General features: G+C 42.4%; 1 protein-coding gene across 1 annotated transcript in view; it reads right to left on the bottom strand.

The window, feature by feature from the left end:
• The window catches only part of LOC126335794 (glycerol kinase-like), a 285,428-nt gene that overhangs the window by 117,607 nt on the left and 141,880 nt on the right, over nucleotides 1-25,941 (bottom strand). The window contains exon 7 of the mRNA XM_049999258.1: nucleotides 4,489-4,739. Within this exon, the coding sequence (XP_049855215.1) occupies nucleotides 4,489-4,739 (251 nt within the window). The remainder of the gene's footprint in view (nucleotides 1-4,488; nucleotides 4,740-25,941) is intronic.

Genomic DNA, 25,941 nt, shown 5'->3' with positions numbered 1-25,941 from the left:
TGCTACTATGTCCTGCCAATGGGCTGTCATGATATTCTTTTAACACTTGTTCCCGTAGTGCTTCAGGTACGACAATGTGGTTCCCTTTTTCAGTCATCTTGTACAGTATCCCATCAACATCTTCAAATTTAGGATCATGTTTCCATGATTGACACTGCGTGTCAGCATCTTGCGCATTTATTAATTCCTCTTCCTGGCTGATGGTGAAACATGTTCTGACTTTCCTACTCAATCCGTCCGCATTGCTGTGCAGTCTCCTGGGGCGATGGACTACCTTGTATTGATACTCACTTAACTGTAAAGCCCATTGAGTTAATCGACTGCTGGGGTCCTTTAGGTTGAGTAGCCACTTCAGTGTTGCATGATCCGTCTTTACCGTGAATTCTCGGCCCACTAAAAAACATCGGTTGTAGTTTATGCCATAGACAAGTGCACATAACTCCTTTTCAGTTGTCGAATAATTGCACTCTGCCTTGTTCAAAAGACGAGAAGCAAATGAAATTGGATGCTCTTCTCCATCAATTTCCTGTGAAAGCACCACTCTGACAGTGAAATTACTAGCTCAGTTGCTAGGATGAAAGGTTTTGAGAAATCTGGATAAGGCAATACGGGAGCTGTTGTCAAAGCTGTTTTCAGTGCTTCCATCACTTGTGAACATTCGGAACTCCACTTGAAAACAGCTCCTTTTTTCAGTAATTGAGTCATTGGCCATGCTATTTCAGCATACCCCTTAAGAAATCATCTGTAGTAGTTCGCTGTGCCTAAGAAAGACTGTAGCTCTTTCACATTCATCAGTTCAGGATAGTTCTTCACAGCTTCAACCAATTTAAAATTAGGTTTTACTCCTTCTGTGGTTATACGGTGTCCCAAATACTCCACTTCAGATACAGCAAAATGAGACTTAGACATAGACAAGGAAAGATTTGCTCTGCTTAGTCTCTCAAAAACTGCTGTCAATCCTTCAGCATGTTGTTGCATGTCCTGACTGAAGATAATAACATCATCGAGGTTATCCAGACATTGTGTGGGTGTTAGTCCTCTGAGGACTGTATCCATCAGGCGTTGAAATGTTGCTGGCGCATTCCGTAGACCGAAAGGAAGACGGTTATACTTGTACAAACCTGTAGGCATAATAAATGATGTTTTAGCCCGATTGTCTGGATGTACGGTCAGTTGATTGTACCCACTGGTTAGGTCACAAACAGAAAAGATTTTGCATGAACCAAGATAATCCAATGAGTCTACAAGATCCGGTAATGGATGAATATCCGGTAACGTCACAGCATTCAGCTTCCGGTAATCAACACAGAATCAGTACTTCTGTTCTCCTGTAGGAGATTTCCTTTTTACAATCACAATGGGGGAGGCCCAAGCAGGATCAGACAGCTCTATATGTTCAATAAACCCGGCTTCCAGTTGTTCTTTAATCATCTTGTCGACTAGGGTTTGTTGGCTATAAGGAATTCTGTATGGTCATTGAATGATGGGTGCTGCTCCTCCAGTATGTATTCTATGTTGAACTAATGGAGTTGCTGGAAGATTATCCTACTCATGGAAGAGATCTGAGTAGCTAAGTAGCACTGGTAAAATTATTTCCCGATCCTCCGGCAATAAATGGTTTAATTTAGTAACCAGCTCTTGTTTATTTTCCGATCCTCCGGTGATAAATGGCTTAATTTAGTAACCCGCTCTTGTTCGATTGATCCACGTGCTTCGACAGTTGCTCTCCTGTATTGACATTTGGTGGACTATAAGTCGCTACTTGTACATCTTTCTCCTTGGTAGGGATTTCTATCATGTCTTGTGGCTCTAGGTTCGATACTGCTGCCACAGTAGTTCCACATGGTAATTCCACTTCTGCATTACTCATGTTAGCAATGTTCACTGGAACTCGCAGTTTCCCATTTGGTCCTCAATATCACTGACGGTTCTTGCTACATAACAATGCTTCTGGTATAGTAAATCACTGTTTAATGATAGCTCTGTTAACAACAAATTACTTCCTCAGCACTTTGGTATCTTCACGTCAATATACAGTGTATTTTCTGTTCCCGCGGGGTGCACTCACTTTCAGTCAAATGTATGTCAACTCGGAACAGTATACTTGTGCCGCTTCTCGGTTTGCGCATTACCTCAGTGTCACTAACATTCTTTTGAGTCTGACTCTTAGAGTTCCCATTGCAGCCATAATCATTATGACCGAATCGGATTTCTCTCTTTGCTTCATCGATCTGAGCGTGGTTAGCTGACAGGAAATCCAACCCTAGTATACCTTCGTAGTGTTTCTCTCTACTTTTTATCACTTGCATTCTGGACTCATATTCATCTTGGCCTATCACAAAGTTAATCACAACTTCTCCGTAATTGTGCACCTGGTTGGCATTTAACCCTTTAATGGTACGGCTCGGCTGCCTCCAGCTTCTCTCTTTAACTACTTGGCACCACATTAGAGAAATTTGAGCCCCTGTATCAACTAGAAAATGGACATTCTGTCAACGGTAAATTGTGTTAACAAGCAGGCCTTCAGAACTGTCATTCATGGAGCTCGCAGTAACTATTGTTTCTTGGGGGTGGAAGTAGTGGTGGCCCTCCTGTCCCCTCTGTCGTTTAACGTACCCCTTGCATTCCTTCCTCTACAGTTCCGTGATATGTGGCCTTCCCTTCTACAAACGAAACACCGAATCTTCTACCTACTAGTATTGGCCGCCTGTTGCCTGTTCCCATGATAACTGGTTCCTCAATAAGCTTCAAACACACAGCGATCAGGTTTGTGGTCCATTCGAGGTCTCCGTAGCTCTTCCACAAATCGAACTGCCGTCTTCGAATGTCTCACAACGTGCCAATCTGACTGCATGACCGACTTCACCCTGTAACCCATTCAAAAATGTATCTAATGCCCTTTGTCCTGCTTCAAACAATTTTTCCTCATTGTGTGAATCATTCTTGATGAGCTCATACATATTAGCGTTAACTTTTATAATGCGATCAGCAAAATGCTCATTAGATTCTCCATCCAATATACGAATGTTGTACAGCTGTTCGCTGTAAAATCTTTCTGTCTTCTTCCCTTTGTACCGTTGCACCAGTGTCTGCTTAAAAACATCATAGGTAGCTGCTCGAGTGCACATGGTATCACATGTAACAAAATCGAGTGCATCATCTTGAATTTGCAATTTCACCACAGTTACTTTATCTGAATTACTCCAGGATCCTAAACTTGCTGCATTTTCCAGTTTACTAAAAAACACGTGAATATCCTCATCAGACTTCCCACGAAAGACCAGAACTGTGGGGATCAAAGAAAAATTTTTAACTACTGCTGAATCTGTTGTGCTTTCATCGGCTACATTCTGAAGGCTACTATTCACTTGAAACTTCCTGGCAGATTAAAACTGTGTGCTGGACCGAGACTCGAACTCGGGAGTTTGAGTCTCGGTCCGGCACACAGTTTTAATCTGCCAGGAAGTTTCATATCACTGCACACTCTGCTGCAGAGTGAAAATCTTATTCTACTATTCACTTGTCCCACAGCCCTTCTACTTTCTGCATCTGTTTTCAATCGCTGAATTTCTTCTCGTAACTGTGCTATAACAGTCTGCAAATCTTGTTGTGCCTCTGCCATACTGAATAACCCGGTCACTCTATTTATTTAAAAATTTGCCATCATTGCCGTTAGCATGCACGCCAAGCAAAGCCCATATCTCCTGCAGTCCTACCTTCATTGTTGGGTCTCGTTCCATTGCATCGTCTGCAGAGATGTGTTCCGATGGGGGATGGTATCTGCCTTGTGCTGCTTCGAAGTACGGATATAAAACACGAACTTCGCGAACAACTCGTTACATACATGCTCAGAAGTGGTCAGTGTCCTCACAGCCTACCAAATGCAACGTGGAAGCCCGGTGTCTGACAATGCAGCAGGGTGTCTGATGACAACAGCCGCCTGGCCGACAGATTGTTAGCTGACTTGCGCGGGCAGCGACCCAGCAATGAGGAATCAGCGGTGACGGAAATATGTGTACTGCGCTGGAGGGTGAATGATCACTTGCTTACTTCACCCGTTCCCTTACACTTTGCTGTATTATGGACAACATCATTAATTCAATGACCATTAAATTGCTCCCCAGACAGTAATATATTTCTTGTTTTTATAGGACACTCTCATTCCCAGGTTCTAACTGATGTACTATTTATACACTGAATAACTCATTTACTTAATACATCTATGTTGGATAGCGACAACAGAAAGTCAAATTTTCCTACATTATGTAACATTTTCCAGTTAAAAAATGAAAAACTGGCACTACTTGGCAGGAGAGGGAGAAAGGGGGGGGGGGGGGGGGGAGGTTCAGAGGAAAAAGGGGGAGAAATAATGAAACCAGCCTACTGTTACTATTACATATGAAAGAATGCAAAAAACAATGTCTCTATATAAGGGCTGCAAGTCATATGATGTGCATTTTAGTCACCAATGACAGTGAAAACACTTACCCACGTGCATCCTTTCGCCAGTATGGGGCATAAAGTCCTGAAAATGCTGGGACAAAATAAACTTCACCATGAGCTGCATCTACTGCTTTTTCTGAGTCTGAGACATTTTCCAAAAGTCTGATGTTATTTTTCAGCCAACGAAATGCAACACCTGCAATGGCAATGGCACCTTCCAAAGCATAAACAGGAGGTGAATTTTCACCAATACGGTATGCTACAGTTGTCAAAAGCCCATGATTTGACTGCACTGCCTGTAAATTTTACACATATTTTAATTACAGAGAACTGTGAAGTAAGTGTTGTACTCACATGGTTTTCTATTTCCATTTTTGAATACTATAGCTACTAATGAGGGAATGTCTCTAACTTGACCTCTAGTTTAAGGAGAAAAAAAGCACACTTGTCAGATATCAACCCCTGAAACTGATTCCACATAATAATTTGGACAGTACTCTGTTAGTACACTATTACAGACTTCTGAAAATACAGCTATTCAAGTTTTGCATTCACCATTTGTTTGTCGATTGCTCCACCCACCATAGCTGCTAATTCTCAAGCGTGAAATACTTACAGTGGAGTGAGTAAGACGTATGTGAAATACAGTTTTGATGTTGGTAACATGCTCTGTTCACTGTGTCAAAGCACATGATTTGTAAAATGTCACTGGTTCCGGAGATCTCTTTGTTTCAAATATTTTTATGTTGTGATACACAAATGTAGTGTAAACAAATGAAATGAATTAGTGTGTCATTAAAGAATTAGTATACTGCCTTTCACTAATTTACATTGCTGGTACGCACTACTTTCTTTACACCAAAATGTGAAGTACAGCTGTAGGAAATGTGCCAGTCTTCAATATATATATTTTGACAGGAATGGGGGAAAGAAATACAGTAGAAGAAGAATGGGTAGCTTTGAGGGATGAAATAGTGAGGGCAGCAGCGGGTCAAGTAGGTAAAACGACGAGGGCTAGTAGAAATCCTTGGGTAACAGAAGAAATATTGAATTTAACTAATTAATGGAAAATCTCATATAAAGATGTGAAACAATTACTAACAAAGAGATAGAGGGTCTGGCCAGTGCTTACCTCAGCTCAGTACAGCCGATAGAAACACAAAAAACAACCGAAAATTTAAGTTCCTAGCTTTCGGAATAAATGTTCCTTCATCAGGAAGGGGAGAGGGGAAAGAAAAGGAAGAAGGGAAAGTGGATTTAGTTACTCACAACCCAGATTATGAAGCAACAGGGAAAGGAAAACAGGGAAGGTAGCAAGGATGGAGGCATGGTTGTCTGAGGGAAGCCAAAGATATTCTACTGCAGGTACTGTGCCAGCTTCAAACCAAAGAGGATGCATACAGAAGTAAAGAGGTGTATAGTATAAAGATGTAGGATGGAAAGATGCATGAATGGCTAAAGAGGAAAGGGAAAGAGGAGAAGACTGAAAAGTAAATGGGAGTGAGGTTGTTTAACGTAGGTTCAGTCCAGGGGGATGGCGGGATGAAAGGATGTGCTGGAGTGCAAGTTCCCATCTCCGCAGTTCAGAGGGACTGGTGTTGGGTGGGAGAAGCCAAATGGCACATACAGTGTAGCAGGTTCCTAGGTCCCTAGAATTATGCTGGAGGGCATGCTCCGCTACTGGGTATTGGACATCTCCTAGGCGGACAGTTCGTCTGTGTCCGTTCATACGCTCAGCCAGTTTAGTTGTTGTCAAACCAATGTAAAAGGCTGTGCAGTGCAGGCATGTCAGCTGATAAATGACATGTGTAGTCTCACACGTGGCCCTGCCTTGAATTGTGTATGTTTTCCTAGTAGCGGGGCTGGAGTAGGTGGTTGTGGGGGGATGCATGGGGCAGGTTTTGCAGCGGGGTCGGTTACAGGGGTAGGAACCGCTGGGTAGAGAAGGTAGTCTGGGAATATTGCAGGGTTTAACAAGGATGTTACGGAGGTTAGGGGGACGACGAAAGGCAACTCTGGGTGGTGTGGGGAGAATTTTGTCAAGGGATGATCTCATTTCAAGGGTTGACTTGAGAAAGTCATATCCCTGGCGGAGTAATTTATTGATATATACGAGGCCAGGATAATATTGGGTGACAAGGGGGATGCTTCTGTGTGGTCTGAGGGTAGGAATATTGTTGTTGGACGGGGAGGAATGTATTGCTCGGGAGATCTGTTTGTGGACAAGGTCTGCAGGATAGTTGCGGGAGAGGAAAGCACTGGTCAGGTTATTGGTGTAATTGTTGAGGGATTCGTCACTGGAGCAGATACGTTTGCCACGAATACCTAGGCTGTAGGGAAGGGAGCGTTTGATGTGGAATGGATGGTAGCTATCAAAGTGAAGGTACTGTTGTTTGTTGGTGGGTTTGATATGGACAGAGGTGTGGATGTGAGCTTCAACAAGATGAAGGTCAACATCCAGGAAGGTGGCTTTGGTTTTGGAGAAGGACCAGGTGAAATTCAGATTCGAACAGGAGTTGAGGTTATGGAGGAAATTAAGGAGTGTTTCTTCACCATGAGTCCAGACCACAAAGATGTCATCTATAAACCTATACCAGGCCAGGGGAAGCAGCTGTTGGGTCTTCAGGAAAGCCTCCTCCATGCGGCCCATGAAGAGGTTGGCATAGGATGGAGCCATCCTGGTTCCCATGGCAGTTCCCCTGATTTGTTTGTAGGTCTGGCCTTCAAAAGTGAAGTAATTATGGGTGAGGATGAAGTTGGTAAGTGTGATAAGGAACGAGGTTTTTGGAAGATCTTCGGGTGGGCGTTGGGAGAGGTAGTGCTCAAGGGCCTGAAATGTCTGCAGGGGATGGTTTTGGGGGAGGGGAGGAGGATCCCTTTGAGAAGGCGGTCGGAACTGTTCTAAACAAGGTTCAACACTGGGTCTAGTATTTGGGGGCTGTGTTTGGGTGGTGAAGTGATATTTCCAGTTGAGGTTCCGGGTGAAAGAGAGGAGATCTTTAACCAGGGCAGTGTGGTTGAATTTAGGTGTGGGGCTAAAGGTTAAGCCTTTTGATAGAACAGATGTCTCTTGAGGAGAGAGGGATCTGGATGAGAGGTTTAGAACTGAATTGGAGTTGGTGATATGTGGCATTTGACTGTGGTTATAGTTGAGATTTGGTCTGTGTGGGGTATGTGCTGGGATGGGCAGATTGAGTAGGGTGGCTAGGCTAGGTTTGTTGGCTATGAGGGGGGTTTGTTGACAGTTCTGTTGTGGTTGGTGTTTGTGAGGGATAGGGAGAGGGACCCCACCACTTAGGTGTTGCACTAGCACTGTGGATAGTTTTTTCAGGTGGTGTGTGGCATGGGACTCAAGTTTGAGGCTGGCTTCTAGGGTGATGTTCCTGAGTGTGTTCTCCAAGCAAGGGTTTGAGAGGTGGAGGACTTTGAAGAGAGATAGGAGCTGTTGGGAGTGGTGGTTACATGAAGTAGTGTAGAGTTTCAGGACAAGTTGGGTAAGGGCTAAGGATTGAAGGTTCTGGAAGTCCAGGAGAGATTGGTGGAAGGAGGAATTGCACCCAGAGATGGGAACTTTTAAGGTAAGTCCTTTAGGGGTAATTCCAAAGGTTAAGCAGGAACGGAGCAAAAGTATGTGGGATTGCAGTTTGGCTACCTTAAATGCATGTTTCCGGAATGAATGTAAATAATGTGGTGTAGGATTAGGGTACATAGTGGGTAACTGGTGGGTAGGGAAATTAAATAACTAAAGTTAGAATAGTAATCATAAGAAGGAATAAAACACGGAAGGAAGGGCGAGAAAGAAACAAATTGTGTTGGTAACGTTAAATACCAAAGAAAGACCACCAAATAAGAAAAATACGGAAAAAGTTGACCAAACCAAGCAAGTATGTCCAGATCAGGGGAAAAAGAACACACGCTGCTCAAAAACATGGATAGCGAGTAGCGAAAAAAAGATCGCGAGTGACGCAAAAAAGATCGCGCGTGCCGTAAAAAAGATCGTGCGTGCGCAAAAAAGATCGCGCGTGGCGCAAAAAGGTTCGCGCGTGCCGCAAAAAGGTTCGCGGGTGGCGCAGAAATGTTCCAAAAAATGTTTCATGTGGCAGAGAAAGATAGGCAATGGCACAAAAGTATCACCAGCAACACGAAATCGACGGAATTGGATGATACTGATAGGTGTGGAAGAGACTGTTGGCAGTGATTGTTGGCTGGAAAACAGCGAATAACGAACGTTAAAACTATGGAATGTTAAATTATGGAATGTTAAATAAATAAATCAATAAATGGAAAAAGAGAAGTGGACTATAAACCTCACAAACCTCACAAACACCAACCACAACAGAACCGTCAACAAACCCCCCTCATAGCCAACAAACCTAGCCTAGCCACCCTACTCAATCTGCCCATCCCAGCACATACCCCACACAGACCAAATCTCAACTATAACCACAGTCAAATGCCACATATCACCAACTCCAATTCAGTTCTAAACCTCTCATCCAGATCCCTCTCTCCTCAAGAGACATCTGTTCTATCAAAAGGCTTAACCTTTAGCCCCACACCTAAATTCAACCACACTGCCCTGGTTAAAGATCTAGTCTCTTTCACCCGGAACCTCAACTGGAAATATCACTTCACCACCCAAACACAGCCCCCAAATACTAGACCCAGTGTTGAACCTTGTTTAGAACAGTTCCGACCGCCTTCTCAAAGGGATCCTCCTCCTCTCCCCCAAAACCACCCCTTGCAGACATTTCAGGAATTCCTCACATCCAGTGTTGCCTCCCAGTCCTTCTTGAAGAACATCCCAACAACCCCCAACATCACCCCAGCTGAATCCCGTGCCATTAAGCAGCTGAAAACAGACCGCTCTATTGTAATTCTTCCGGCGGATAAAGGCTCCACAACTGTGGTACTTGACCGTGTGGAGTATGTGGCAGAAGGACTGCGTCAACTCTCCGACACCTCAACCTACAAAGCTGTTACCCAGGAGCCCATTCCCTCCATTCAGACTGAGCTGCAGAAAATCCTAAAAATCCAAGGTCCCTCACAAGGCCTCACAATGGCTTCCATAGACTTACTCACTCCACCTGAGCCACGTACCCCTACCTTCTACCTATTACCCAAAATCCACAAAGAGAACCATCCTGGCCGTCCCATTGTAGCAGGCTTCAAAGCCCCAACAGAACGTATCTCAGCTCTGGTAGACCAACACCTCCAACCTATCACCTGCAGACTCCCATCCTACATCAAGGACACAAACCACTTCCTAGAACGCCTCAAATCCATTCCCACTCCTCTTCCACCTGAAACCTTTCTTGTGACCATAAATGCTACATCCCGTTAGACAAACATCCCACACACCCATGGTCTCTCTGCCCTTGAGCACTACCTCTCCCAACGCCAACCCGAAGATCTTCCAAAAACCTCGTTCCTTATCACACTTACCAACTTCATCCCACCCATAATTACTTCACTTTTGAAGGCCAGACCTACAAACAAATCAGGGGAACTGCCATGGGAACCAGGATGGCTCATTCCTATGCCAACCTCTTCATGGGCCGCATGGAGGAGGCTTTCCTGAAGACCCAACAGCTGCTTCCCCTGGCCTGGTATAGGTTTATAGATAACATCTTTGTGGTCTGGACTCATGGTGAAGAAACACTCCTTAATTTCCTCCATAACCTCAACTCTTTTTCGAATCTGAATTTCACCTGGTCCTTCTCCAAAACCAAAGCCACCTTCCTGGATGTTGACCTTCATCTTGTTGAAGCTCACATTCACACCTCTGTCCATATCAAACCCACCAACAAACAACAGTACCTTCACTTTGATAGCTGCCATCCATTCCACATCAAACGCTCCCTTCCCTACAGCCTAGGTATTCGTGGCAAACGTATCTGCTCCAGTGATGAATCCCTCAACAATTACACCAATAACCTGACCAGTGCTTTCCTCTCCCGCAACTATCCTGCAGACCTTGTCCACAAACAGATCTCCCGAGCAATACATTCCTCCCCGTCCAACAACAATATTCCTTCCCTCAGACCACACAGAAGCATCCCCCTTGTCACCCAATATTATCCTGGCCTCGAATACATCAATAAATTACTCCGCCAGGGATATGACTTTCTCAAGTCAACCCCTGAAATGAGATCATCCCTTGACAAAATTCTCCCCACACCACCCAGAGTTGCCTTTCGTCGTCCCCCTAACCTCCGTAACATCCTTGTTGAACCCTGCAATATTCCCAGACTACCTTCTCTACCCAGCGGTTCCTACCCCTGTAACCGACCCCGCTGCAAAACCTGCCCCATGCATCCCCCCACAACCACCTACTCCAGCCCCGCTACTAGGAAAACATACACAATTCAAGGCAGGGCCACGTGTGAGACTACACATGTCATTTATCAGCTGACATGCCTGCACTGCACAGCCTTTTACATTGGTTTGACAACAACTAAACTGGCTGAGCGTATGAACGGACACAGACGAACTGTCCGCCTAGGAGATGTCCAATACCCAGTAGCGGAGCATGCCCTCCAGCATAATTCTAGGGACCTAGGAACCTGCTACACTGTATGTGCCATTTGGCTTCTCCCACCCAACACCAGTCCCTCTGAACTGCGGAGATGGGAACTTGCACTCCAGCACATCCTTTCATCCCGCCATCCCCCTGGACTGAACCTACGTTAAACAACCTCACTCCTATTTACTTTTCAGTCTTCTCCTCTTTCCCTTTCCTCTTTAGCCATTCATGCATCTTTCCATCCTACATCTTTATACTATACACCTCTTTACTTCTGTATGCATCCTCTTTGGTTTGAAGCTGGCACAGTACCTGCAGTAGAATATCTTTGGCTTCCCTCAGACAACCATGCCTCCATCCTTGCTACCTTCCCTGTTTTCCTTTCCCTGTTGCTTCATAACCTGGGTCGTGAGTAACTAAATCCACTTTTCCTTCTTCCCTTTCTTTCCCCTCTCTCCTCCCTGATGAAGGAACATTTATTCCGAAAGCTAGGAACTTAAATTTTCGGTTGTTTTTTTGTGTTTCTATCGGCTGTACTGAGCTGAAATATTGAATTTAATTGATGAAAGGAGAAAATATAAAAATGCAGTAAATGAAGCAGGCAAAAAGGAATACAAATGTCTCAAAAATGAGATCGACAGGAAGTGCAAAATGACTAAGCAGGGATGGCTAGAGGACAAATGTAAGGATGTGGAGGCTTATCTCACTAGGGCTAAGATAGATACAGCCTACAGGAAAATTAAAGAGACCTTTGGAGAAAAGAGAACCACTTGTATGAATATCAAGAGCTCAGATGGAAACCCAGTTCTAAGCAAAGAAGAGAAAGCAGAAAGGTGGAAGGAGTATATAGAGGGTCTATACAAGGGCGGCGTAGTTGAGAACAATATTATGGAAATGGAAGAGGATGTAAATGAAGATCAAATGGAAGATACAATACTGCGTGAAGAGTTTGATAGAGCACTGAAAGACCTAAGTCGAAACAAGGTCCCGGGAGTAGACAACATTCCATTAGAACTACTGACACCCTTGGAGAGCCAGGCCCAGCAAAACTCTACCATCTGGTGAGCAAGATGTATGAGACCAGGCGAAATACCCTCAGACTTCAAGAAGAATATAATAATTCCAATCACAAAGAAAGCAGGTGCTGACAGATGTGAAAATTACCAAACTATCAGTTTAATAAGTCACGGCTGCAAAATACTAACGCGAATTCTTTACAGACGAATGGAAAAACTGGTAGAAGCTGACCTTGGGGAAGATCAGTTTGGATTCCGTAGAAATATTGAAACATGTGAGGCAATACTGCCCCTATGACTTGTTAGAAGCTACATTAAGGGAAGGCAAACCTATGTTTCTAGCATTTGTAGAGAAAGCTTTTGACAATGTTGACTGGTATACTCTCTTTCAAATTCTGAAGGTGGCAGGGGTAAAATACAGGGAGTGAAAGTCTATTTACAATTTGTACAGAAACCAGATGGCAGTTATAAGAGTCGAGGGACATGAAAGCGAAGCAGCGGTAGTGAAGGGAGTGAGACAGGGTTGTAGCCTCTCCCCGATGTTATTCAATCTGTAAATGAGCAAGCAGTGAAGGAAACAAAAGAAAAATACGGAGTAGGTATTAAAATCCATGGAGAAGAAATAAAAACTTTGAGATTTGCCGATGACATTGCAATTCTATCAGAGATAGCAAAGGACTTGGAAGAGCTGTTGAATGGAATGGACAGTGTCTTGAAAGGAGGATATAAGATGAACGTCAACAAAAGCAAAACAAGGATAATGGAATGCAGTTAAGTTAACTCGGTTGATGCTGAGGGAATTAGATTAGGGAATGAGACACTTAAAGTAGTAAAGGAGTTTTGCTATTTGGGGATCAAAATAACAGATGATGGGTGAAGTAGAGAGGATATAAAATGTAGACTGGCAATGGCAAGGAAAGCGTTTCTGAAGAAGAGAAATTTGTTAACATCGAGTATAGATTTAAGTGTCAGGGAGTCATTTCTGAGAGTATTTGTATGGAGTGTAGCCTTGTATAAGTGGAACATGGACGATAAATAGTTTAGACAAGAAGAGAATAGAAGCTTTCGAAATGTGGTGCTACAGAAGAATGCTGAAGATTGGATGGGTAGATCATATAACTAATGAGGAGGTATTGAATAGGATTGGGGAGAAGAGAAGTTTGTGGCACAACTTGACTAGAAGAAGCGATCGGTTGGTAGGACATGTTCCGAGGCATCAAGAGATCACCAAATTAGTAATGGAGGGTAAAAACCATAGAGGGAGGTCAGGAGATGAATACACTAAACAGATTCAGAAGGATGTAGGTTGCACTAGGTGCTGGGAGATGAAGCTTGCACAGGACAGAGTAGCATGGAGAGCTGCATCAAACCAGTCTCAGGACCGAAGACCAAATATCAATTCAAGAATATTGTTGAAATAATCCAAACAGATAAACTAAGTAATTTTTGCATTGAGTAAAGTTTGTTCTCGAACAAGATTTCCAAACAAGCTAGGCAGATGCATCCAACGTCCCCCTCCTCTTACCTCACCTTTAACATCACATGACTAACAGAGCTCTAGTCCTCACTTCACTGTATACTATTTCATGCTCTGTCATTGAGTGGCTGCAGAAGCGTGGAGCGAGTGACGAACAACTAGAGTGATTGAAAGTTTCAAAGTCGTACTATCTGAAGGCCATAACTGCATGCTATCAGAGTTATGGCCCAAGTTTTCCCATGAGATTGATTGCTGGGGCTAATATCTTGTAATTATGTTGTGTTCTCCTTAAAATAAAAGGTCAGCTTGGTGATGTTCGCTGTTAAGTGCAATATCTACATCTAAATTATCTAATCCTTCCTGAAATACTTCATATTAGCTATTAATTTTGACTGAAATAAACAATCCTGCAACTGTTTTACAGTACCATTTTCTTTTTTATTAGGAATTTGCTGTGCCCATGAAACATTTTTATGCTATTGTAATGTACTCTAATTTACTTACATAAGAAAATCTGTAGATTATTGCTAATTAGAAACCACAATGAAGTATCTATAATACTATACATCTATAATATATAACTATAATTAATTATACAAATTTATTATAAACCACACAGGAAGTTATGTTATTCATTGGGGTAAAATGCCATTAAGGACTCTGGAGGCAACCATTAAGCCTGAAAATACACTCCTGGAAATTGAAATAAGAACACCGTGAATTCATTCTCCCAGGAAGGGGAAACTTTATTGACACATTCCTGGGGTCAGATACATCCCATGATCACACTGCCAGAACCACAAGCACATACACACAGGCAACAGAGCATGCACAATATCGGCACTAGTACAGTGTATATCCACCTTTCGCAGCAATGCAGGCTGCTATTCTCCCATGGAGACGATCGTAGAGATGCTGGATGTAGTCCTGTGGAACGGCTTGCCATGCCATTTCCACCTGGCGCCTCAGTTGGACCAGCGTTCGTGCTGGACGTGCAGACCGCGTGAGACGACGCTTCATCCAGTCCCAAACATGCTCAATGGGGGACAGATCCGGAGATCTTGCTGGCCAGGATAGTTGACTTACACCTTCTAGAGCACGTTGGGTGGCACGGGATACTTGCGGACGTGCATTGTCCTGTTGGAACAGCAAGTTCCCTTGCCGGTCTAGGAATGGTAGAACGATGGGTTCGATGACGGTTTGGATGTACGGTGCACTATTCAGTGTCCCCTCGACGATCACCAGAGGTGTACGGCCAGTGTAGGAGATCGCTCCCCACACCATGATGCCGGGTGTTGGCCCTGTGTGCCTCGGTCGTATGCAGTCCTGATTGTGGCGCTCACCTGCACGGCGCCAAACATGCATACGACCATCATTGGCACCAAGGCAGAAGCGACTCTCATCGCTGAAGACGACACGTCTCCATTCGTCCCTCCATTCACGCCTGTCGCGACACCACTGGAGGCGGGCTGCACGATGTTGGGGCGTGAGCGGAAGACGGCCTAACGGTGTGCGGGACCGTAGTCCAGCTTCATGGAGACGGTTGCGAATGGTCCTCGCCGATACCCCAGGAGCAACAGTGTCCCTAATTTGCTGGGAAGTGGCGGTGCGGTCCCCTACGGCACTGCTTAGGATCCTACGGTGTTGGCGTGCATCCGTGCGTCGCTGCGGTCCGGTCCGAGGTCGACGGGCACGTGCACCTTCCGCCGACCACTGGCGACAACATCGATGTACTGTGGAGACTTCACGCCCCACGTGTTGAGCAATTCGGCGGTACGTCCACCCGGCCTCCCGCATGCCCACTATATGCCCTCGCTCAAAGTCCGTCAGCTGCGCATACGGTTCACGTCCACGCTGTCGCGGCATGCTACCAGTGTTAAAGACTGCGATGGAGCTCCGTATGCCATGGTAAACTGGCTGACACTGACGGCGGCGGTGCACAAATGCTGCGCAGCTAGCGCCATTCGACGGCCAACACCGCGGTTCCTGGTGTGTCCGCTGTGCCGTGCGTGTGATCATTGCTTGTACAGCCCTCTCGCAGTGTCCGGAGCAAGTATGGTGAGTCTGACACACCGGTGTCAATGTGTTCTTTTTTCCATTTCCAGGAGTGTAGACAGTGAGTTAATTTTTTTCCCCATTTCCTTGCTTATCAATGACAAGTATCTGTGTATGACACAAGACACTACTCGTTTCTTATGATAATTCAGTTCTATTGCACAAGTACACTATGTGATCAAAAGTGTCTGAACACCTGGCTGAAAATGACTCACAAGTTCATGACACCCTCCATCGGTAATGCTGAAATTCAATATGGTGTTGGTCTATCACTAGCCTTGATGACAGCTTCCACTCTTGCAGGCATACATTCAATAAGGTGCTGGAAGATTTCTTGGGGAATGGCAGCCCATTCTTCATGGAGCACTGCACTGAGGAGAGGTACCGATATCAGTCGGTGAGGCCTGGCATGAAGTCGGCATGCCAAAACATCCCGAAGGTGTCCAAGGAATTCAAGTCAGGACTTTGTGCAGGCCAGTCCATTACACAAGTGTTATTGTTGTGTAACCATTTTGCTACAAGCCATGCATTAATAACAGATGCTCAATTGTGTTGAAAGCTGCAGTTGCCATCTCTGAATTGTTCTTCAACAGTGGTAAGCAAGAAAGTGCTTATAATATCAATGCAGGCCTGTGCTGTGATAGTGCCACATAAAACAACAAGGTGTGTAGTAAGACCCTCCATTAAAAACATGAGCACACCATAACACAACCACCTCCGTCTTTTACTGTTGACAATACACATGCTTGCAAATGACGTTCACCATGCTTTCACCATACCCACACCCTGCCATCGGATTGCCACATTGTGTACTGTGATTTGTCACTCCATACAACGTTTTTCTACTGTTCAATTGTCCAATGTTTATGCTCCTTACACCAAGCAGTACATTTACCAGTGTGATGTGTGGCTTGTGAGCAGCTGCTTGGCCATGAAATCCAAGTTTTCTCACATCCTGCCTAACTGTTATAGTACTTGCAGTAGATCCTGATGCAGTTTGGAATTCCTTTGTGATGGTCTGAAGAGATGTCTGCCTATTACACATTACGACCCTCTTCAACTGTCGGTGGTCTCTTGCCAGTCAATAGATGAGGTCAGCCTCTTTTGTGTTGTACATATCCCTTCACATTTCCAATTCACTATCACATTAGATACAGTGGACCTAGGGATGTTTAGGAGTGTGGAATCTCACATACAGACATATGACATCCAATCACCTGACCAAGTTCAAAGTCCGTGAGTTCCACGGAGTGCCCCATTCTGCTCTTCACAATGTCTAATGACTAATGAGGTTGCTGATATGGAGTACCTGGCAGTAGGTGGCAGCACAGTGCACCTAATATGAAAAAGTATGTTTTTTGGGGTACTTTAGATCACATAGCATAGCTACTCTATATTGTGAAAAATAGGGTGACAGACAGATGAGAGATTAGGTTTTTTCTTTTTCTCTTTCTTTCTTTTTTTCTAGATTAATTATCAAGTTGACCAGATATCCCCATACACTGATGAGCAAAAACATTATGACCACTGCTCACCATGAGATACACAATGCAGTCAAATCAAACTATCATATGGCGCTAGTGGCCAGGGCACCTCACCTGGGGTTGCTCAGTACCTGTTGCAAGTTTTTCTATTTTGTGACATTTCAGTGACTTGTACATCAATACCCATAGCGAAGAAAAACTCTGACCTGGCCAGGAATTGAAACCTGGACCCTGCTATCTAAAGACAGCTGCTAGGTCATGAGCGTGTGATGTAGTAGTATACAAGCAGAACAAAGATGAATGGGAAAACATTCTAGAGACAATACACACCTCAAACAGCAAAATCAACTGACATAAATGGCTTTGACAAAGGGCAGAGCATTATGACCAAATGCCTGGGAATGAGCATCACAAAAATGGCATTGCTGGTTGGCTGGTCATGTGCTACAGTCACGAGCATCTTTGGAACATGATGGAATCATAGTGAAATCTGGAATAGATGACAAAGTATTAGACATACATGGTTCATCATAGAATGGTGAGGTCAGAGGCTTTCCCACTTTTTAAATGAGGATAGGTGGCAATCTCTGGCAGATTTGATGATGGAGTACAATTCTAGTGGAGACACATGTGGTCATTACACTTTGTTGACCATGAGGCTCTGCAGCTGATGGCCTCTATGTGTTCCACTGTTAACTCAATAAAATCATCAGTTAAAGCTGCAGTGGACATTGTATTATTAATATTGAACCAAGCATCAATGGAAATGTGTGGCCTTGTTGAATGAATTACTTTTCTTTTGTGGCAGAAGGTGTTGTTACATCTCTTCCTTGCAATCAGATGAAAGATATTTGCGAAAAAACATTGTTCAGATAGTTAGCATGTAGAGAATTTTCCACTGTGCCCATGCTGATTTGATTAATGTACACAGTTGTAACGAGACACATGAGCTCAGAACTCCACCAAAGTGCAACACTGATTGAGCATCTCCACCTGCTGTGGAGAGATCACTTATACTTTAGCATTGTGGCTTAGATGTGTTTTGGTTGTTCACCATACCTTATAACTGTTACATAAAAACAACAAAATACAGAAGAGTTCTTTAAAAAGTAGTTACGTCACTTCACAGCAAATTGGCGTAGATGTGACCGCTCTTACTGCCCTCAACCCTCTGCAGCTGGGAAAGATATCACCTGGTATAACAAGTGGCACTGCACAGCTGATCCACAGCTTTAAGAAACTATGAGAAGGCAACTTAAGGAAATGAGTTATCATGAAATTCATCAGAGTGACAGATCAATAGTGAAGTTGTGACTCAGTTACAACCCATTGCATGAGTCGTAAACTTCACTTGTTATATGATAATAAAAGTTATATACAGGTACATCGTCCAGGTGAGTGGCTGTTCACAATCTGCTCCATATCATGAAGGTCTATGTCAAGCAGTTTTAAATGCTCTTGGGGTCACCCACTTTTAGTCATCCATAATGTTCTATGAATTTATATCTCAACATATTTCCTTTAGGTAACACATTTTATGCATTTTGTAACTTATTTTTTGTGATTCTTTACACTGATAATCAAACACAAATAATAAAAATCATTTGTCCCTACAGTAGCTAAATATAAATTAAACGAAAGTAACTCACCAAATAGTGGAGGTGCTGAGTCGAAGATAGGCACAATAAAAAGATTGTCACAAATGAAGCTTTTGGCCACTAAGCCCTTTATCAAAAATAGATGACACACTCACACACACACACACACACACACACACACACACACACACACATGCAACTCACCCTCACATGACTTCAGTCTCAGGCAACAAGGCCACACTGCGAGCAGCATCACCAATGCATGATGGGAATGGTGACTGGGTGGGGGAAAGGAAGAGGTTGGGTTGGGGAGGGGGGATAGTAGGGTAAGGGTGGCAGACAGTAAAGTGCTGCAGGTTAAGCGAAGGGCAGGCGAGGGTGAGGAGGGGGAGGGTATCAGAAAAGGATGGCAGTAAAAAGACTGGACGTAATGGTGGAATGAGGACTGTGTAGTGCTGGAATGGAAACAGGGAAGGGGCTGAATGGGTGAGGACAATGACTAATGAAGGTTGAGGCCAGGGGGGTTACAGGAATGTAGGATATATTGCAGGGAGACTTCCCACCTGTGCCATTCAGAAAAGCTGTTTTGGTGGGAAGGATTAATATGGAACAGGCTGGGAAGCAGTCACTGAAATAAAGAATCTTCTGTTGGGTGTTGTGCTTAGCAACAGTGTGGTCCAGTTGGTGTTTTTTTTTCTTTTTTTTTCAGTGGCCATTCATGCAGACACACAGGTTGTTAATTGTCATGCTCACAGAGAATGCAGCACAGTGGTTGCAGCTTAGCTTGTAGATCACATGACTGGTTTCACAGGTAGCCCTGCCTTGGATGGGATAGGTGATATTTGTGACTGGACTGGAGTAAGTGGTGGTGGCAGGATGTATGGGACAGGTTTTGTATCTAATTCTATTACAGGGATATGAGCCACAAGGTAAGGGGTTGGGAGCAGGGGTTGGGTAGAGATGGATGAGTATATTGTGTGGTTTTGGTGGACGGTGGTGGCAGAGGTTGGAAGGATGGTGGCAAGACATTTCTCATTTAAGGGCATGATGAGAGGTAGTCAAAATCCTGGTGAAGAATATAATTTGGTTGCATCACTTCTGGATGGTGCTGAGTTACAAAGGGAATACTCCTCTGTGACCAGACTGTGACTTTGGGAAGTGGTGGGAGACCAGAAAGAAAAGGCATGGGATATTTGTTTTTGTACAAGGTTGGGAGGAAAATTATGGTCTGTGAAGTCATCAGTGAGAAGCTCAGAATATTTCAAGAGGGACTGCTCATCACTGCAGTAGGGCCATGGGCATTGGGGATGTTAGTGTAAAAGGAGGTGGCATCAATAGTGATGAGCAGGGCTCTATGTGGTAAAGGGACAGGAACTGTGGAGTGCTGGTGGAGAAAATGGTTGGTGTCTTTTATATATGACGGTAGGTTCTGGGTAATAGGTTGAACGTATTGATCTACGAGAGGAGAAATTCTCTCAGTGGGGCACAGTAAACGGCTACAATGGGGCATCCTGGGTGGTTGGGTGAATAGACTTTGGAAGCATGTAGAAGATAGGAGTGCAGGGAGTGGTAGCGGTGAGCAGAGACATGGACTCTGGGGAGAGGTTCTGGGATGGGGCTAAAGATTTGAGGAGTGACTGGAGATCCTGCTGGATTTCTGGAATGATGTCACTGTGGCAAGGTTTGTAGGTGGAAGTATTTGACATCTCGCAAAGTCCTTCTGCCAGGTAATCCTTGCAGTTCAAACCAAAAGTGGTGGAACCTTTGTACGCAGGTAGGATAATAAGGTCGGGATAAGTTTTCAGATGGTGGACTGTGGTTCTTTCAGTGGATGCAAGGTTAGTTTGCATGTTGAGGGATTTGAGGTGAGACAACGTTCGAGGTTAAGGTATTCTGGAAAGCTAGCATTGGGTTATTTGGGGGCCAGTGGGGGATGTATGTCCTAATCACCTTCTTCTTCCTCTCTGAATCACCTCCTTCCCCTCTCTCTGCATCTTCACCTCCCTCTCTCCACCCATATCTTCCTTTGCCCTCTCTATGTCCGTTCCCCAGACATCACATTGATATGTGTGCTGTTTTTGTATAAAAATATATATTTTTTAAATAATATTTTTTCCATAAACTGCATAGATCTCACGATGAATATTGATTGCTTTTAGGCCTTTAGCACTAAGAATTCTTATAACAGCCCATACTTCACAGCCGGCGGGACTCATGATTATCAGAGGCATCTTAAACACTCAGTACACAACGTAAACAAGGAAGAATCAGACTCTAATGGCGTCAGTGCGTAGATTAAGCTACAGGCTTTCATGTAACAATAAAATTATTGAGATATCTTAACAGGCCTTTTTTTAGTTTCAAAATGGTACTTACTTAAAAAACACGCCTTGTACATTCAGAGGAAGCACAAAACACTGTCACTGATGTTGCAATAATTATAGTAAAATTCAGCAAATCAAAATTGAAAAGACTTGTATAGTCAGTCAAATTTTGTTATTAAAAAGGCAGTGGACATTATACTACAACCACTTTGCATACTACTAAACTGGGACTTTGAGAGTTATTCTTTTCCAGCCTGCTTAATGATAACATTAGTTGTCATTCTACATAAAAAAGGAGACAAGTCACATGTTTATAACCACCATCCAATTTCTCTTGGCTCAATACTTTCATAAATAGTGGAAAATTGCATGTATCAACAAATACACAAACATTTCAAGTGCAATGGAACACTGACAAATGCTCAGTATGGCTTCATGGCTTCATATACACTGAAAGCTGTTTAAAATGTAGTTCCAACAATACTCAGTATCTCTGAAGCAAAATCATCTTCTGGTGCCCTTCTAATTGACCTGAGTAAGGCATTTGACTCTTTGAGTAAACAGATTTTAGTAGATAAACTGAGGTGCTATGGCATTATAGGTATAGAACTCACTCTTATAGAATTGTATCTTGTCAACAAGACAAGGTGGCCTGGGTTTCTATATGTTTCAAGAGGCATACCTCAATGTTCTGTGCTCAGACCCTTATTTATAATCCATATTAATGAGCTATCTAGTACCCTGGCATGTACCGTAAACATTTTCTGTATGATAATGATACCACTTTCATTACAACTGGAAATGACATAGAGGGCCTAAAGGAACAAAGCCAAGACAACCTAAAAATTTCTGTTATCTGATTTAAAGACAATGAATTGACTGTAAACCAAAAAGAACTGAAAATGTAATTTTTTGTTTATGGAATACCAACAATTGTTTGTCTAGTGAACACAATGGAAACTATTGGAATAAGATGGGTGCTCTTTAGATCATTCTGGATGCTTCTGGTAATCTGCCATGGAGGAAACCTTTTGAAAGATGCATTTAAATGTAAACTATGCTGTGCATGATGTGACAGAGAGAGAGGCCACTGCTTCTTCACAGTGAGTACCTATTGCTGCATACTGTAATGGATCTGGGAGATGTATTATTTTCAACTGAAGTTATCGATACCGAATTTAGTGGGCAAAGTGGTGAATGTTTTCTCTTATATTTTGTCGCAATTTTTATAAATTATAATCTACTTATTTTTTATGTTAATTTACTATTATGTTTAAAAATTGCAATATATTGATTGATATTGGTGGATATGACGAACAATATCAAAGAGACTTATTACAAGCGGAAGTTTGGGTGTCGAGTGGAATATCTTTGAAGCTAGAGTCATTTTTTGTCATTTGTAGAGTCGGCTGTGGTCAGTTGAGATGCAGTCGTGGAACAAAGTTGTACTTCCCTGTGAAATAAATCGAAAGTGAATGATGAACTTATGAGTATTTCGTATTACCTTTTATATCAAGTAGCAGCAAGCAAGCACATCCAGAAAGAAAAATGGTATTAGAAACACACAAATTGAGACAGACATGGTGAACAGCGGAACTTCTGCATCTAACAAATGGCACTATTGGAATCATACTCATATTAGACAACTGAAGCCACCTGTAGGAATTTAACTATTATATATATACAAAAAAGTGGCTACTTTATTTGAACTATGCCAGGTTTTATTACAAAATAATAATAGTGGAACGACAGTTTCAGTACCATATCTATTTTATTTGTACTCTTGTTGACAATATCATAAAGATAACTAGTCTTGTATTTTTCTGTCTTGTTCCGCACATCTACCTTGCCTATTCTATTTAGAAATATTCCTAAGCAGCTGCCATAAGGGACAGAATTTCTCTACATTTCCACATGCAGGTTCTAACTCAATGTGTCCATAACATTCACAGATTCCATAGATAGATTCAGGTAGTTTAATCTTTTGTGCTAATTACTTGTAGGGCTCCTTGTGTGTTCTTTGCTGGATTCATATCAATTGGTCTTATTATTACTCTTTTCAACATAACTTCACCTCTGCTTGGTCTAGTGTCTGATCCAAAGCCTATTTAGTTAACTGTCCCTCCCAAACCCCTTCTTTGACTTCACTCACTTTATTATTGAAACTGATTACAGTTTTGAGTCTTACATCTTCAAACCACTGAATGCATTCAGTTTCCACTTGTCCCATGGCACTTGGTGATTCATCTATTGTCAGATTTAGCATCCCAAACTTTTCATCCATGCAGTTACTGATTGCTTATAATCTTAACTCTGTTTTTCAGCCTATAGAACATGAAATATCACAGAATCCAAATGTTAGTTGTCCATAGAGGTTTCATTTTCATTTACGGGTGAGAAATCATAGTCATTGGATTGACAATTGGAGTAAGTAACTTAACATCTCAATATATCCTTTACTCATCTTTTAAACTATACCACCAAGTAGACTTTTAGTGGTTTCTCACCCTAACACTTACTAAAATTTCACCTGAAATTTTGTTTCTCCAATTTCTATTTCCCATCTCCACTTCTTAATGCTTGTCTCATAGTTACTTGATGGTTTCAAAAATTCTCTATCTGTTTGCACAAGCAATGACTTTTCCTTTTGCCTTTCTGCCCCTTAACTACAGTCATTGATAGCAAAGAAGCTACCAATTACTGTCTGCAATATTGTTGTCTTTTTGATTGATATTCTAGACCCATAAATAGTATGTAACTTTGTAAATACAAACTCCATACAGGGCAAATATTCACACTGTTGCTAATGACCAGCAAATATAATACTATACTGTGCTTTTGAAATATATGGCATCATAGTGACTTTGATATCTTCTGTTTATGATAGTAAAATTTGTGCTCCCACATACTGATAAAATACAAGTGTAGAGGCATGTGTGATCCACTTTAGAAAGGCCATAAATAATCCTTCCTTAATTCTGATATGGTTAACAAGCATTATAAGCAATGACAATATGACGGCCTCACAAGGATACTCAATATAAGACTAATACAAACATTATTGCACCCCCTGTTTCCGTAACCAGTACTATCTCATGCCCAGAGACTCATTCCAGTCTGGTGCTCTGATGTGAGCATACATATTGATGAGGTTATGATGCTGAGTATGAACAAAGGTTGGTGCCACTCAAGGCCAAATGATGTATGTCACAAAAATCAAAAATAAAACTCTTCAGTGACACTTAAAACAGCTCCAGCCACATTGGCTTCCTTCTGAAATGTCCCCCAGCCAAGGAGGAGCAGTATCAACAGCAGCAGACCTGCTGATGGGCATCTAGGACAGCAGATCTCAGTGCCACTGAACACAGCACAGTTATGAAGTAATACCAGTTTGTTTCTGTCTGCTTTTGCAGCAAAAATATCAACCATTCATTCGGTAGACACATACTTTCATTAAACTGAAAGGAGACTATTACTGGGAGTGTCTGTTTACTGAAAAAGGAAGAAGATCATTGTTTAACATCCAACATCATTAGAGACAGACCACAACCTCTAAATAAGGAAGGATGGGGAAGGAAATTGGCCATGTCCTTTTCAAATGAAGCATCATAACATTCACACTAAGTGACTTAAGGAAACTATGGTAAAATTAAACCTAGGTGGCTAGTTGGAAATTTGAACAGCTGTCTTCTTGCATGACAGTCCAGTGTCACCTCACTCAGTGTTTTTGTTGACCGTTTAGTTGCTTATAATACTTGGTTCACAGACCCACCATTGCACCCCCTGCCTCAGCTCATTTAGTGCATATCGTGTTGGGATATGATTTGTTTACTCTGACCATTCAATGATTTGTCATAATTTTCAAGATTTAGTACATGTCAGTTTAATCCAAATAAATAACATCTGTAGTCTCACAAAACTCTAGAGAAACGATGTTTGAATCAGAGCCCCATACATCTCAAAAATCCTAAGACAACTGTGGTATAGTAGGTGTTCCACAGATTGCCTGCTAATAATAAGATCACCTGATAATGACTGATTAAAATTAACAACAAGCCACCTCATCTGTGAGTAATATACCTATAAATAGTGGGTTTCCTGTTGATATTATTATTTCTTTCCTTTCTCAGACATTATGTCTGGTTAAAAATGGAAAGTGACGCGGACCTTGATCAAGTGTGACTTCCTTTTAACTGTACGGTATATATTTAGGAACTTTCGGGTAATTGAACATGTATCAATAATTGCAGATTTCTGTAGCTGTATATATACATTTGGATGTAGCTGTATTGCGTTGACGTACTGGTGAATATTATGTGTTATGACTCCTGTAGCTGATAGTATAATTGGTATAATGTCAACTTTATCCTGATGCCACATGTCCTTGACTTCCTCAGCCAGTTGGGTGTATTTTTCAATTTTTTCTCCTGTTAGCTTCTGTATATTTGTTGTATTGGGTATGGATATTTTGATTAGTTGTGTTAATTTCTTCTTTTTATTGGTGAGTATGGTGTCAGGTTTGTTATGTGGTGTTGTTTTATCTGTTATAATGGTTCTGTTCCAGTATAATTTGTATTCATAATTCTCCAGTACATTTTGTGGTGCATACTTGTATGTGGGAACATTTTGTTTTATTAGTTTATGTTGTATGGCAAGTTGTTGATGTATTATTTTTGCTACATTGTCATGTCTTCTGGTGTATTCTGTATTTGCTAGTATTGTACATCCACTTGTGATGTGATCTACTGTTTCTATTTGTTGTTTGCAAAGTCTGCATTTATGTAATATCTGGTGTTTATTGTTTTATCCTGTATTGCTATCATGAATCCTTCCGTCTCACTGTATATATTGCCTTTTCTTAGCCATGTGTTGGATGCGTCTTGATCGATGTCTGGCTGTGTTAGATGATACAGGTGCTTGCCATGTAGCATTTTCTTTTTCCAATTTACTTTCTTCGTATCTGTTGATGTTATGTGATCTAAAGGATTGTAAAAGTGGTTATGAAATTGCAATGGTGT

The sequence above is a fragment of the Schistocerca gregaria genome, chromosome 2 (assembly GCF_023897955.1).
Source record: "Schistocerca gregaria isolate iqSchGreg1 chromosome 2, iqSchGreg1.2, whole genome shotgun sequence".
Taxonomy (NCBI): domain Eukaryota; kingdom Metazoa; phylum Arthropoda; class Insecta; order Orthoptera; family Acrididae; genus Schistocerca; species Schistocerca gregaria.
The sequence above is the reverse complement of the archived record's forward strand: the minus strand, read 5'-3'. Positions and strand labels throughout refer to the sequence as shown.